The sequence below is a fragment of the Medicago sativa genome, chromosome 8 (assembly GCF_051527215.1).
Source record: "Medicago sativa cultivar Bolivia chromosome 8, Bolivia_mono, whole genome shotgun sequence".
NCBI classification, from domain to species: Eukaryota; Viridiplantae; Streptophyta; class Magnoliopsida; order Fabales; family Fabaceae; genus Medicago; species Medicago sativa.
Window position 1 is genome coordinate 7,729,995 of NC_140756.1, and position 15,161 is coordinate 7,745,155.

Genomic DNA, 15,161 nt, shown 5'->3' on the forward strand with positions numbered 1-15,161 from the left:
ACTTTAATATGGTATTATTACCATTCTATTATGGTGCTAAGACCACTCAAATATGGTGTTTCCACCATTCTAACCTTTAAGTTCTCCAAACTATCAATATGGTACTATGACCACTCAAATATGGTGTTATTTTTATATACCGTTAAGACCATTCTTGATTCCGACGGGACATTGTTTATTCCAAATAGGGACTATGATCTTAAAAGTACTCTTTATTCCGAAGGGACATATATTATCGAAGGGACATATATTATCGAAGGGACTATGAACTTAAGACCATTCTTAATTCCGAAGGGACATTAAACCGAAAAGGGACTATGGTCTTAAGAACACTCTTAAAAATATGGTTCAATCGATTGATCGAAGCCACTCGATACGGTACGTAACCGCTCTATTTGAAACCGAAAGGGACGGAAGGAGTAGAAGCGAAGAAACTTGTTAACACAAGTCGGAGGGAGAAGAGAAGAAAAGAATTCCCGACAACTCAATGAAATTCTTTTCGGTGTGTGGAATGCACCGTGTGAGCTTTCTATTTATAGAGAAAATTCACAACTAATAAGGGAGAAACTTTGGGAACAAGTAATACATTACTTTGTCATTAAGTAATTCACATATTAGATCTAGTACAAAAATATCTCAAATGAGTACTAAAATATATTAAATTATGTACCAAAATATTTTAGCAATACTTGGGGACTAAGAAAGCACTTTTTAATAATGATTAAATTAATTATTTAATTTATCATTTCCAAATAATAAAATATATATCAATATATATTTTTTCTCTAGTGCTTATGTACCCCCATTAATTAGAGGTACACCCCCACTATATAAACACTACTAATGTGTGTGTTCCATCCGATGTGACTTCCACTTTTTTCAATTCACACAACACTAGTTCTACCCAACATGAGAATTTGTGTTTAGTCTTTTACTCAATTTCCACACATGTTCCAACAGAAATTGTAAGCAAACAAAGACACTCCTCATTTTTGGCTTATTTTGCGTCCACATATTGTTTGCTGCACCTGTTCTTCCTTTTCATCGTCCTATTTTTTTTAGGTCCAACCCTTCTTGATTCTTTAAAGGTATAAAAGGAATATGATACGGATTAACATGTTTTTTGACAAGCGGATTAACATGTTATGATTTTTTTTTTTGAAGGGTAACATGTTATGATTTGAAAACTGAAACTGAGATGGTAACTGAAAATGCCATTCAAAGTTTTTTTTATCGGAATATGTACATTACATTTAATCTTTAACTTTTTAATGAATTGGAATATACAAAATTTGAAGTAATATTTTTTCTTTTGGTTTTTTAACTTGTGTGCTAAGAGTAAGAAAACTTTATAAAAGGAAAAATGAATTGGAATATACAAAATTTGGAGTACAAGAAACTCTTTGAATTAATACTCGGTAAATTAATAAACTCTCTAAAATAATAAATTTGTCCGGTCCCGACTTGGGCCAATGTAAAAAATTGAAAAACTCGATAAAATAATAAGATAATAATTTTTCGGGAGATCCCTTTATAATTTTCGGTCCCAAGAAAATCATAAATTAATAATTCATAGAAACCGAAAAATATATATTAAAAATACATTGAACACATTTGTTCCTCTTGTTTACATTTACCGTACTTCAAAAGTCATTATTGATTTCCAATGCATATGAACACAAGGTAGTTACTAATTTACGTTGAGTCCCAAGGTTCGCCGCAACGTAATTCTAAGAGGCATAGATTAATTTGCCTTTTTGTTTGGTATGTACAATATAATTACTTAAAAACTCTTTAAATTAATAATTATTAATTTATCGATAAATTAATAACTCTCTAAATTAATAAATTTCTCCGGTCCCGACATTATTAATTTATAGAGTTTTAACTGTAATATTTTTTCTTTTGGTTTTTTAACTTGTGTGCTAGGAGTAAGAAAACTTTATAAAAGGAAAAAGATACATAAACACCCTTTAATCCTTTATTGATACACACTTTGTACACACGCTGACTTGAAAAACTTTGTCCGGTGGAAATTCAATTAATTTTAATTTCAAAAAAAAAAAAAACAAATCCCCACTCTCTCTCTCTCTCTCTTGTTCAGTTTCATCTCCAAACCTTCTCTGTTCTCTCTCTTGTTCAGTTTCATTTCTGCCTACAACTTTCTCACCTCCACTCCATACATCACCCACACACCTACACTGTCTCCTCCCCTCTCTACGTTTTGTCAGAATTTTTGGGGTTGGATTCACCGTCATGACTGTCTCTATTCTTGAAGGTGAGTTCCATCTCAAAAAATTTCTTTAATTTCTACATTTGGGGTTTGCATTGAGGGTTTTATATGTTTATGTGTGTTGAAATTTGTTCTTCATATTTGATATGAGTTACACATTGATATGAGACAGTAATTTAATTTAAGTTTTTGGGTAAATTTCTGCAAGATTAGGTTATGAATTAAGATATGGGTTACTTTACTAGGTTGAAAATGAATGAGGTTTGTGAAGAAATAGCAAGAAGGAGACAAACTGAAAATGAAAAAAATATGGATACGCCTTTGTTAATAATTGGTTAAGGACAAATCATTTTTGGTTAGTTTGCTTAAAGCCTGTCAAACAATAAATATCATTCACCTCTCATTTTATTACCATCAGTCACAAATCATGAGTTTGGTGTAACAGTATGATGTTGGAGATTTTCTTAGGTGTGTGTGCTATTGTTTTCACTATGCTAGATGCAAAGACAATATGTGATATTGAATTTCTTTTGGTGTTATTTCAATTTGTTTTCAATAATGGAAGCTTTGCGTATTGCTCTCATATAAAATCCAAATATTAACTTGTTTAGGTGAGTAGTTTATCACTTTATTGTTTTAATTTTCTTTTGTTTAATGCAGGTTATGTTAAATCGAAGCAAACTCAATTGTTGACGGGCAAAGATTTCTCTACAGAAAGTCAAATAGGTATTGACACCACTATGAAGAATTTAAAGTTTTCTCATTGCCCAAGGACAAACCACTATGGACAATTTGAAGCTTTCTCATAGCCAAATGAAAAATTAGTTGAATGTATGTAGGATTATTGACGAAACACTGTTTGTTTGGAACGAGTTCTTAACTTGTGGAATCAGGAATAATCTCCAGAATACTTCCTGTACTGTTGCCTTAGTCTATGGATTTTTTGAACAGGTACATACCGATTCTTCTAATTATTTTTTTGTGTGAAGTTAATTAGTACGTTGCTGCAGTAGTTAAGCAATGAAGTATAAGTGTTTCAGTTGTCTTATGTTTGAAAATTCATTCCTCGAAGTTGAACCACACAAAAAGGTTTGACATACTTCTAACATCCTATTGCCAGTTTACTTTTCATGTTTTCCGTATTGCTGGCTTCATAACTTCCATTGACAGCACCAGAAAAGAGTCTAGTGATATGTGTTTATTAGAAAATATTTGGTCTTTTCTTCTTGACAAGTGTTCATTACATGGTGTCTTGTGCAGGTTAACCTTTCTATATCTAGCCGCAAGTTTGACTTGATTACCATTGCTAGGCGCTCACGGCACTATGCTGGGCCAGGTTTGTGCTTTTCTTTTTAGTCTTTATTGAGTTTGCAATATAATTAAGATTGCATGTTATTTCACATCTTTGCACTTGTGATCCTGGATTAATTTCATATATCATGAGTGTACCTATACTATACCGGTTTATGTTAATTTCACGAGTTTCTAGACAAGATTTGGCTGCCATCCCTTACTGGTATTTTTATGTTAATTTGTCACCATAATATCTTCTCTTATGTATCTCTTGTCATTGATTATGTTATGTTTCTACACATATTCAAGGTTTCTTTATTTTGTGGTGCAGGTATTTGAAGCGAGGAGTCAATGAAAGGGGTAGAGTAGCAAATGATGTTGAGACTGAGCAGATAGTCTTTGCAGATGCTAGTGATGGATCCCCAATGCATATCAGTTCTGTGGTGCAGATCCGGGGTTCAATCCCTCTCTTTTGGTCTCAGGAAGCCTCTTCGTTGAATATGAAACCTGACATTATATGTACGATATATAACGATCTTTCCTTTGTTTCTCACTTATGTTTGGATAAACAACTTAGGCACCTAAGATAAGCTGTTTAGATAACAAAAGATAAAATAAAGTCAAACTGGCTTTATATAAGTTATCATCTGTTGTTCATAAGCTGAAAACAACTTATTTTCATAATGAGCTATATTGTAGAGTATATGAAAATAAGCTGAAAAAAACTTATGGGCATGTCATCAGTGATTTTCATAAGCTCTCCCAAATAGTCTCCCAAGTGCTTATGCCAGTAGATAAGTTGAAATAAGCCAATCCAATTTCCAAACAGGCCCATATTATGTTATTTACACTGACTGCTCATTTTGGTTCTTTTTCTCTAGTATTTAAGAAGGATGCAATGTTTGAAGCTACAAGACTTCATTTTGAGAATCCTGTCATGAGATATGGAAACCCAATTATTATACTGAACTTGATCAAGGTAGGCATTTCTACATGTGTAAGGAAATCATTGACGAGGTTTTATTTTTCCATCTCGTGTCTAAACTAAAAGATTTTCTACCTTTTATATTCTTTTATCTTTTGTATTTTAGACTCATGAAAAGAAGCCGTGTGAAACTATTCTGCGAACCGAGTTCGCCAATGCTGTTAAGTCTATTAATAAAACTTTGAGTAAGGAGGATTGTCTGAGGTATCTTCATTGGGATCTGACTTGGCATTCGAGACGGTAAATTTCTCTTCTTTTTTGGTCCATGCTCTATAGATTTTTTTCCCGGGTGTTATTTTGACATTACTAGATCAACATCTTTTAGCAGCAAGGCCACCAACGTGCTATCACAACTGGGAAAAGTGGCTACGTTCGCGTTGAATCTGACTGGCATTTTCTACTGTCCAGTGACACCAAACATGAGTCCAGAGGGATTATTCCGATATTCCTACTCTGAGTAAGTACCATAACAACACATTTTGACCCTCTTTGCTGTTGTTCTATTGCAAGTTTAGATTTTAATTGATTATTTTACTATTGAAGATCAAACCATCTGTGCCAACCACAATTGGAATGTGAGTGCTTTTTTTATACCTAACATTTTCTGATAAGTTTTTTTTTTTTTAAAATGTAATGCAGCAATAACAATGTCTTTGATGAATTTCTTGTTGAACAAGATATTGTAAAAAAGTATAATGCTGATAAGGAAACAGAAGCCGGAAATGGTTATTATAGTGATGATGGTGAGAACAAAGATTACAGTGTCAAAGCCAAGACGGTTCAATCAGGCGTCTTGAGGACAAATTGCATAGATTGTTTAGACCGCACCAATGTTGCACAGTATGCTTATGGACTAGTCGCACTAGGACGTCAGCTACATGCATTTGGGTTTATTGAATCCCCGCATATTAAACTTGGTAACCCTTTGGCAAAGGATTTAATGAAAGTTTATGAGTCCATGGGCGACACATTAGCCTTTCAATATGGGGGTTCTGCAGCGCACAACAAGGTAACCTTGCTACCTTTCAGGGTTTGATTTTTTTTATTTTTTATTTTGGAATGGCAAATGTTAGTGTATGTAGTGCAAATGTTGGACTTGGATTATGAAATGTAATATGCAATCAGAAATCCAATGCTATACAATAACTGTTTCAACGATAGTGCTTATTTTAACGATCTATTTTAGGTAACAAAGTTCATTTGGTATTTGAAAGGGATGCTTATTTTCAAATATTTATAGTATCCCCCTTGTGAGTTGAAGATCATCATTTATTGTACACTAACCACTTCACATGCCAATAATAGAAGCTCACACACCTTCGTTTTGTTACACGTAGGTTTTATGCAGTTTTTTTAGAGACTAGACATTCAATATCCTACTGTTTTCTTGATTCATTGATGTCGAAGAATATTATAATAGTATTAGAATGTTCTTGGCCTTTATTTATCGATATCAATTTTATTTATTTTTATTACATCATCACTTCTTGATTTGAGGAGTTTTCGTTATGAACTCCTCTTGTAAAAGGAGCACTCTTTTACTGAAATACTAGAATTCTCCGTTTCTATAATATATTCAACAGGTGACTAGAGATACCATCATAATTTTCCCTTAATTTTGAAGTGGAAATTTACATTTTCTCATTTTACTTGGGTAAAAATTTGATCTCATTACGGTTCATTCTTTTGGGTATTGCGTGTTCAGATATTTTCTAGAAGTAGAGGTCAATGGAAGGCTGCGGTACAATGCCAAGAGCTTATTCGAACCCTACAGTGTTATTACAACAATACATATACGGACGGGTTTAAACAAAAAGCAATTAACATGTAAGTCGACTAAGACCTTTTGTGTAATATTACATGCATAGTTGCTTCCATAGGTAATCTGAAAGTATACAAAAGTTATATATTTATGGTAGTTGCATTAGAATGAATTAGTTCCTCTCTTGTTTGATATATTTTTTGTTCAGATTCTTGGGGCATTTCCAGCCACAACAGGGAAAACCAGTAGTGTGGAAGCTTGATTCAGATCAACATTACCTTCTTGGAAGTCATGGTCCAAATTTAGCAGATGGAATTTATGGGTATGATTGGATTTTTCAGTTGCACAACTTTTTTGTCATTTTCATTTAAGAAATTGTTTTGGAGGGAGGATAATATATAGAAAAGAAAATTTTTATGATCTGTGAATATTTTATTTTCAAGATAACTGATATATGAACCTTTACATCATTAGAGGTACTAAATTCAGTTATATATTTTACTATTTCGATCTGTCCGCAGCTTTGAATTTAATTCTCAGATTGAAAATATTTTCCAACCGTATAACTTGATGATTTGAGTAGTACCAAATGCCATTGTTATTGTGTTGCTCCACATTTGAAGATATTAAATTATAAAGCATTGAAAGCTTGTCTTGTATTTCCTCAAAATTCTGAGTACTTTTTTTTAGATGGTATTGTTCATAAAATCGAAATGTTGCTAGCTTTGACTTATCCATCGAAGGACAAATATCACATAGGAAAAGAGAACTCAAATTCATCCTCCTTTTTTGTCGACGAAAGAAAATGAGAATCATCTGTTCTTAACGTTGTATGAATATTGAAAAATGTTATTTCTTTGTTTGGTAGGTCATTCATTAGAAGATCACAATCTGATGGCAATATTCTCGGTGAAAGCGACTCTACAAATAGGAACTTGCATGCTCCAGACTGTCCGTACTCATCTGAAAATCCTGATAAGCAATCTCTTTTGGAGCCTCTGCTGAAGCCTGCTTGTGGAACTTCTATTTGTCAATGCAGGTATGCTTAGCTCACACTTTGCATGACGCAAACTTGTGTAATTGGATTCATAGTTTGACTTTATATGATTTATTACTTAAGACATCCACATGTTTAGAAACTTACGTGTTTAGAAATATTATACAGGCAAGTTTATGGAGGAACGGGCAAGGACCAATACTGTGAAAACGATCACATTTGTTATGATGAACAGGAAGATGCAAATGACTGCTCCAATTTCCTTGATGTGGACTGGCTTTCTTCTTCTGAAAATTCTTGTGAAGAAGAACTACTTGACAGGTGCAGTTCCGAGACTTTGTTTGGTAAACTTACATGTATGCTGTCATGTTACTTTCTTCCTAAATGAGAAGCGGTTCCGGTCAAAACAAACTTCTAAGTGAGGCTTTTTAAATGTAAAATACCAAAATGGAATACTTGGTATAGAGGATTTTAAGACCAAGTATTTTATACTTTATTTATAGAACAAAGTTGGTTTTGCTGGTTGTTTTGGTGGGAAAAAAATATACCCGAACCTCAAAAGTTGCGTTCAAATTCGTTGGATGATATTTTTTTTTGCTGTGCTTTTAGTATTTTCTGTTGCGAGTTAAAGTAATTACATTAGTTGTGCGGCTGATTGAACTCGAACTCATGATCCATAGATTTCGTATTGCGCTCTCAACCACTACAAATATTGTTTTATTGTTTCACCTAATATTTTTCGAAGGCCTAAAGCAACTTCTTAGGTCACCCAATGCTTGTGCTGGCTGTGATGATAAGAATGTTTCAATCACAACATCAGTCTATTTCAATTATTTAGGGAGGTTCATCCATGATTTAGAACACGGAAAATGATTGAAGACTAAAGTTATGTTACCTTTATGTTTATGTTATAGTCCGCTCATGCAATTTTGTGAAACAATAGCTTGAATTTTGTATTTGAAAGACATGAAAAAGAGAGTGAGGAAGGATTTTAACCAGAACTTAGCAAACACCTTTAGTTGCCTAGCCAGCAATATATCGGGAAGCCTTCACTCAGTTCCTTCAATTAGCATATTGAAAGGATTTAGGGGGCTGCTTTGATCGACTTATATGAGCTTATCCATTGACATAAGCACTTGTGATGCTGTTTTGGGGAGTTTATGGAAATAGCGTCCGACGCGTCCATAAGCTATTTCCAGCTTATTTTCATAAACTCTCTAAGTAGCTTATGAGAACATCTTATAGCTTATATGGAAACAATTTGACTTAATTTTATCATTGGTTATTGAAATAGCTTATAGATAAGCACTTATATGATAAATGCTTATGCTATAAGTGCGTAATCAAGAGTTTATGGAAACAGTTTACGACGTGTCCATGAGATGTTTTCAGCTTATTTCCATAATCTCTCTAAGATAGCTTATGAAAACAGCTTATAGCTCATATGAAATGGCGTATGTTATCATAATTTGACTTTATTTTATCATTTTTATCATTTGTTGTAGAAATGGCATATACATAAGCACTTCTATGATAAACGCTTATGGTATAAGCGCTTAATTAAGTTGCTTATGTTATGGAAATGGCGTATACATAAGCACTTCTATTATAAACGCTTATAGAATAAGCGCTTAATTAAGTTGCTTATCCAAATACGACCTAATCCATTTTGACAATTTTTTTGTGAACTGTCATAACATGTTAGTCAAGGGTTTTTTTATACTGAAGTGAATTCTCAAGTGAAATTAGGAAGGAATGGATTTCATTTTTTGAGCATGGAATTAAATGTGGAAAGGGACTAATAGACTTTTTGTTTGTTTGATCCAATATAACTATTTGGTTGAGGTGTCTATATTGTGATCTTGCATTTAAATGGCACGCTTGAGTAATTGAAGTTGCTTAATGTTAATACTATGGTGTAAAAACCCTAAATATTTGGTTAGGGTTTGGTTTACAATTTTCAAAATTTTGTTGGAAATTGATGCCAATATTGTTGATGATACAGGTCAATCAGCATCTCCTCAGAAAATATTGTGAATGAGCTAATAACTGAGGTGCCGGAAGTGAATCTGGGGACCTATCTTGAAGGTCAGTATTTATTGTTAGTTCTAGAATCATTATGGAACAACATAACTTCCCTTTCAGTTAGGAAATATTAATGAGTTATAGTTAATTAAGAAGAAAACAAAAAATATTTAAAGCATTCCATTTAAGAAACATTTGTCTCTTTCTGGATTTCAAGGCCTGTTAGTAAGACTTATTGATGTATTCTTTGTAAACTTGAAGTTGGAACATCTACTTCACAATGCAAACTTATTGGCAAAATATTTGAAAACATTGTCGATCTTTATTTTGTTGTCCTAGGTGTTAAGAGTCGCACATTGTATGAGGTATGACCTGAAATTGAATTTATAAAGTGGGAGACATCTCTAATCTTACAAGTCGATTTTGTAGGGCTGAGTTAGGACTAACACAAATTATAAGATGGTATTAGAATTTAGAGTCTAAGATTCATTGGGCCAAAGCCTATATGGCTACATGGGTCACACTCCATATCTCACCTTACAAGCTGGTTTTCTGCTTTTGTAGAATTAAGTTAGGCCCGTACCAAATTTTAAGACTAGGTTTAGCAGTTGAGAACCTTAAGGTTGTTTGGGCTCAAAAAACATTTTTTGTTTTCTGTTTTGATTATAAAAATATCAACTTATTTTCATTTTATTTCATTTCATATTTTCCAAGTTTTGTATAGAAACCAGTAATCTGATGGTATGACAATACGTGGTGAATGATGGTGTACAGAAATTAGCTTCTAGATCTTTTGATTTTTTTTTCTTTCTTCAGAAGCTCTCTTATTTAGCTTCTTTATAAACATCCACAAGCTTAGAATAACTTTATTGCAAGTAAAAATCCGCAAAATTATTGTAGCTGATAATCTCTCATAAGGTAGATTTTCAAAAGATCTTGGTGTTTGTTTGGATTGACTTATTTGAGCATATCTATTGACATAAACACTTTGAAACGAGAGCTTATGAAAACAACTTATGGCAAGTTCATAAGTTTTTTTTTTTGAAGGAGGCAAGTTCATAAGTTGTTTTCAGCTTATTTCCATTAGCTCTCTAGGATTGCTTATGAAAACAGCTTATAACTTTTATAAAAATAGTTTTACTTTATTTTATGCTTTAGTATAGAAATAGCTTTATATATAAGCACTTATACGATAAAGCTCGTATGCCATAAATGCTTAATTAAGTTATTCATTCAAACATTCTTTTCTAAGCTGCAACCAATTGGTAAACACAATTTTGCTTTCAATGTATTTCAGGAGAGGCAAAGTGAAGAAGAACTCAACAAAAATGGAAAATATACTGATAGCTTTGAAAATTGGGTTACTCATGGTCAATTGCTTTATGTTTGAGACTAGTCCTAATGTCTCCTGACCTATATCAACTTATCCGAAGGATGAGAATTCATGACTTTGCTGTACAGAAATAAATGGTAAGATAAAATACAAAAGCAGATAGCAGTGGCAGAAGCTAAGAAGCTGATTTTTGTTCAAAAGGGCACTTGAGTTACATATTCATATTTTCATTTGGGAGGTAGTGGTAGAGATGTTAATAAGTAATTAAATTTTTGTGCCTCCCCAATTAGGTTCATTATCAAGCATTCAAATATTACCATTCATGTATATAATTTAATTTTTATTGAAAAACTATATATATAAAAAATACATAGCTTTTAAACCTTAGTTTGCGTCTGGCGGTCGGCCAGTCCTCCTCTTATGTGCATCAATTATTTAATCTTTTTTGTTGGCAATGCGCTTGTGGTCTCGACTGATCAAATTTGTGTTGTGAGAATGAGTTTTCATGGTTGATGGATCCATACTTGATGAATGAGGTCAAGTTTTTGGTTTTCCAATTGCAACAATTTGGTCTAGGCAAAGATAGGCAAATATAGGCAGTGGAGACTGGAGAGGTTGTTTTTTGGATGATGCATGATAACTAGAGAATAATATTGTTACTTCATCATTCGCGTTATTAATAATAAATGGGACATATCAATGTCCCTCCCCTAAAATTAAAAGGACATATTAATGTTCGCTTACTTAGGTTTTTTTTTTTTTGACCAAATCGCTTACTTAGGTTTGAATCATAAGTTGTTCACTTGTTTACATTAACAAATGAATTTATAATCATCAGACTACACCACACAAAAAAATATGACATATCAATAAATTTGAGCCCAATAATATGTGGTGGGAAATATTCTAAAACTTGTGAAAATGGAGACTAAATTTTTGGACTTATAAATGGGGGGACTAAAATTGTGACTCGGTTAAAATATGAATATGAAGACTAAAAGTGTATTTAAACTTTATTTTTAAAAATCATTTTATAGTTTCTTTAATTTAGAAAAGATAAGTCATCTTTTTCATTCCTCTCCAAAATTCTCTCTCCAAATACACCCTAAATAAGGGCTTTTAGAACTAACTTTATAGTGTTTATGCTTGGTGAATGACATGGGAATGTTTCTTTCTAGGAGAACAAGCATATAGCACGTCATTAGAAATTAAAGTATAAACAAATGGTGGAACATCATTATAGTGTGGGAGACATTTGATAACCTGGTTACTCGTGTTAAAGCATGAACGGTCTCATTTGTTAGTTTTCGACTAAACTTGACTCGAGTGTTTTGTAAATGTAAATTACAATAATTTTTACATTCTTTCATAATGCTCCCTATTGGAATGATAATTCATTTAGTTAGCAGTTAGTTTTAATATTTGTTTGATAGCTTGTTAAATAGTTTGCACATAAAGTAACAAACTTAGGTTACTTGTATAGGAAGTAATGAGTTTGTTAGCATGTTTGTTATGGTTTTGTTACATCACCTAGATGTATATCTACTCTATATCAGTTGTAAATGATTAGTGGAGGTATTGCACTTGTTAATAAGTGGTTGACGTTTCCGAACATGGGACACATTGTTGCTAATTATTACAATATGTGTGCGGTCTTGTTGACAAATCATGAAATTAGAACTTCGGAATCTTTTTTCCCACTAAGAGGGGTATTGCCGGAAAAGCAAAAACCCCCATCATGTGCCTTGACTTAATTTCCAATCATTTTGTGCTTATTTTTTTGAAGGATGGTTGTCCACTACCTCCATCATTTACGGAGTGGAAGAATCATAAGAATGAAGAGGCAATGACTTGGGTAGATGGGTATTTGGATCAACATGATAGGTTACGAGATCTCATGATTATTGAAAAGGGAGAGAAACCGCCCCAACCAAAAAAGGAGTCAAATGAAGCGAAACCTATTTTGTGCGACACTCCCGAAAAAGCAAAGAAATAATTTGAAGTTATTGGGGGAAGATGAAGAAGATTCAATTTCACTTGATGCGATATGAGTATTTTTTGTCGGTGTTAATCCTTTTTTTTTTTTTTGTAGAAATTACACCGACATAATTTTTAGGGTCGATATTGTAATGCCAATTTTTTTGTGTCTAATATATAACTAACATTATGTAATTTATATAAATATATGAAAATATGACTTTTATGTGGCGGAACTAGTGCAATACTTTTTTATTCGTTATTAATGTTTACGCATTTGATATACTTTTTTATTGGTTATTATGTTTCATTTAATTTCATTCTAATGTATTATTTTTTCATAAAGCTTTTGTCAAGTGAACATGTACGAGGTTGCAAAAATTGAAGGTCGTGTTAGGTACTCTTCTATCAAAAAGACAATTAAGGTTATGATAACGCCGACCGACTCTCTTCATGATTTGAATGCACAACTTAACACATATTTTGAGTATCTTGGTTAAAATCAATATACACGTCACTTATTTGCACAGATGCCTTGCATGGACCTAGGAGCGAGATAAAGATGAAGACATGTGGAAAACGACGATCTATGTAACGCCCTCCTTTTTATTTAATTATTTTACTTAGTTTTAGAATATATTTATGTATTTATATGATTTATATGAGGGATATATGATTTATTGAGATTAGATGTCTTTTTATAATTTAGTTAATATATTTTGTTGAGTGATATTTTGTTATGTTATATGTTGGTATTTACTAGCATAATATATATGTTATTTGGTGTAGAAATATATTTGTTATTTTGTGTAGAAATATATATGTTATTTGGTGCAGAAATATATTTGTTATTTTATGTGGAAATATATTTGTTATTTGGTGTATAATTATATATTTAGTAGAGAAATATTATTTATTAGAATATGAGGATTATTAGTGTGAGTGGATTTGGGGGTTAGAATAGAAAGAAGAATAAGTTGTTGGGCCTAAATAGATTTGGGAAGAATATTTTAGTATTATAAATAGAGAAGCTTAGGTTAGAAAGAGTTTATCGGAAACCGCTTTTTGGAAAAGAGGAGAACAAGAAAGAAGAGAAGAGGAGAGAAAAGTCAAGAGAAGAGGAGAAGACCTTAGGAAAGAAGAACGCCGCCGCCGATTCAGGAATTAATCTAAGGTGAGGGTGAGACTATCTTGCTTTAATATTAAGTTGTAAATCATTAGATTACATCTAACAAAGTTGGGGAGAGTTTGTGCGATTAAGAGGATTAGGGTTTTGAGTGAAGAATTGAGGATTAATGGATGAAAATTGTTAGATTGATGTAGAAGCTGTGAACGGTCCTTAGATAATCCGTAGAATGATTATTGGAATAGTTTTGAGGTTTAAAACATATGATTAGATGAGAAGTCGGTGAGTTTAAGAATTAGGGTTTATGAGTGATTTTGATGATTAGATGATGAAGAACCGTAGAATTGATGAGAGAATCATGAACAAACCTTAGATATCCTATAGGAATGTTATTAGAAGTAGTTTGATGGTTAGAAACATGAGAATGGATGAAAAGTTGAGATTACGAGAAAAAGTGATTTTAAGTGTTTTTGAGAAATAAGTGATTCTAGGATAAGCTGTTTTGGAGATTTAAAAATGTGATTTTTCAGTAAAACATGAAAGGATTTGTCGAATAGAATGCGTAGGCGAAAACGGAATCGGATTCGGAGTAACGGCTAGGTTTTTACGGACGAAACGGTGAAACCGAAAAAAAATGGGACTGCACAGAGCTGCGTCGCAGGTGGGCTACTGCCTTCCCACACCTGGGCGCAGTTTTCCACGCCTGAGCGCAGCAAGGCAGCCCCTCATGGGTGACCGCTTGTTGTGCTTTCGTTGCGTGCTGTCAGAACTTCGATTGTTGCGTTCTCGTGTCTTTTTCACCCGTTTTCGTGTTGAATTAGCTCTCGGTGTAAACATGAAAGTTGTAGATAATTGAGTTAGCTTTCTAATGGCTTTGGAGTGACTAGAAAATTATGTGTAGATTTTGAGTTTTGATGAAAATAGTCCAAGTGGGTCTTCAGAAAACTTTAAGAAAACTTAGCATAACTAATCCCAAGTTAGTCCAAAAACTTATGGTTGGTTTCCCAACTTCAACTTAAGTATTAGGGATTTAGTTGAGGTGTTTTATGAGTATTTGGCTTATGTCTCATTGATCAAACTTGATTTGCTTTTGAAGAATGTTTTGGACTTTGATATGAATGTAATTGATTAATGTATATGTGGTTATTGTTGTTGATATGTTGGAATACATTATGTGAGTATTGTATGATACATAATATTATGATGTTCTATGATGTTAAGTTGATATGATTCATTTCTTATTGATGATATGATATTCTAGCACCGTTATATGCCGCAACCGTAGCCGTTTGTTGCCGCTTGAATCTTAGTGAAGATGTATAAGTCGGTCTAAGTTGTCATGATTTAAGAATTTGTCCATTTTAATGGAATTGTATAAGATGTTCACGTTGTTGTCCAAGTTGTAGGAAGATTGTGTCGTTGCATAGTCG

The 15,161-nt window shown here is 32.9% G+C and overlaps 1 protein-coding gene across 1 annotated transcript; it reads left to right on the plus strand.

Annotated features, from left to right (window-relative positions):
- The first annotated feature begins 2,256 nt into the window (after window positions 1–2,256).
- LOC146896611 (phosphoinositide phosphatase SAC2-like) lies at window positions 2,257–10,951 on the plus strand. Its single transcript, XM_085733523.1, has 15 exons — window positions 2,257–2,278; window positions 2,911–2,959; window positions 3,073–3,184; window positions 3,494–3,569; window positions 3,836–4,045; window positions 4,408–4,505; window positions 4,618–4,751; window positions 4,840–4,968; window positions 5,151–5,520; window positions 6,217–6,338; window positions 6,482–6,595; window positions 7,142–7,312; window positions 7,439–7,591; window positions 9,276–9,358; window positions 10,593–10,951. Exons 1-15 carry the CDS (start codon window positions 2,257–2,259, stop codon window positions 10,604–10,606), a joined length of 1,857 nt encoding a protein of 618 aa, XP_085589649.1. The 3' UTR covers window positions 10,607–10,951.
- Window positions 10,952–15,161: the final 4,210 nt, after the last annotated feature.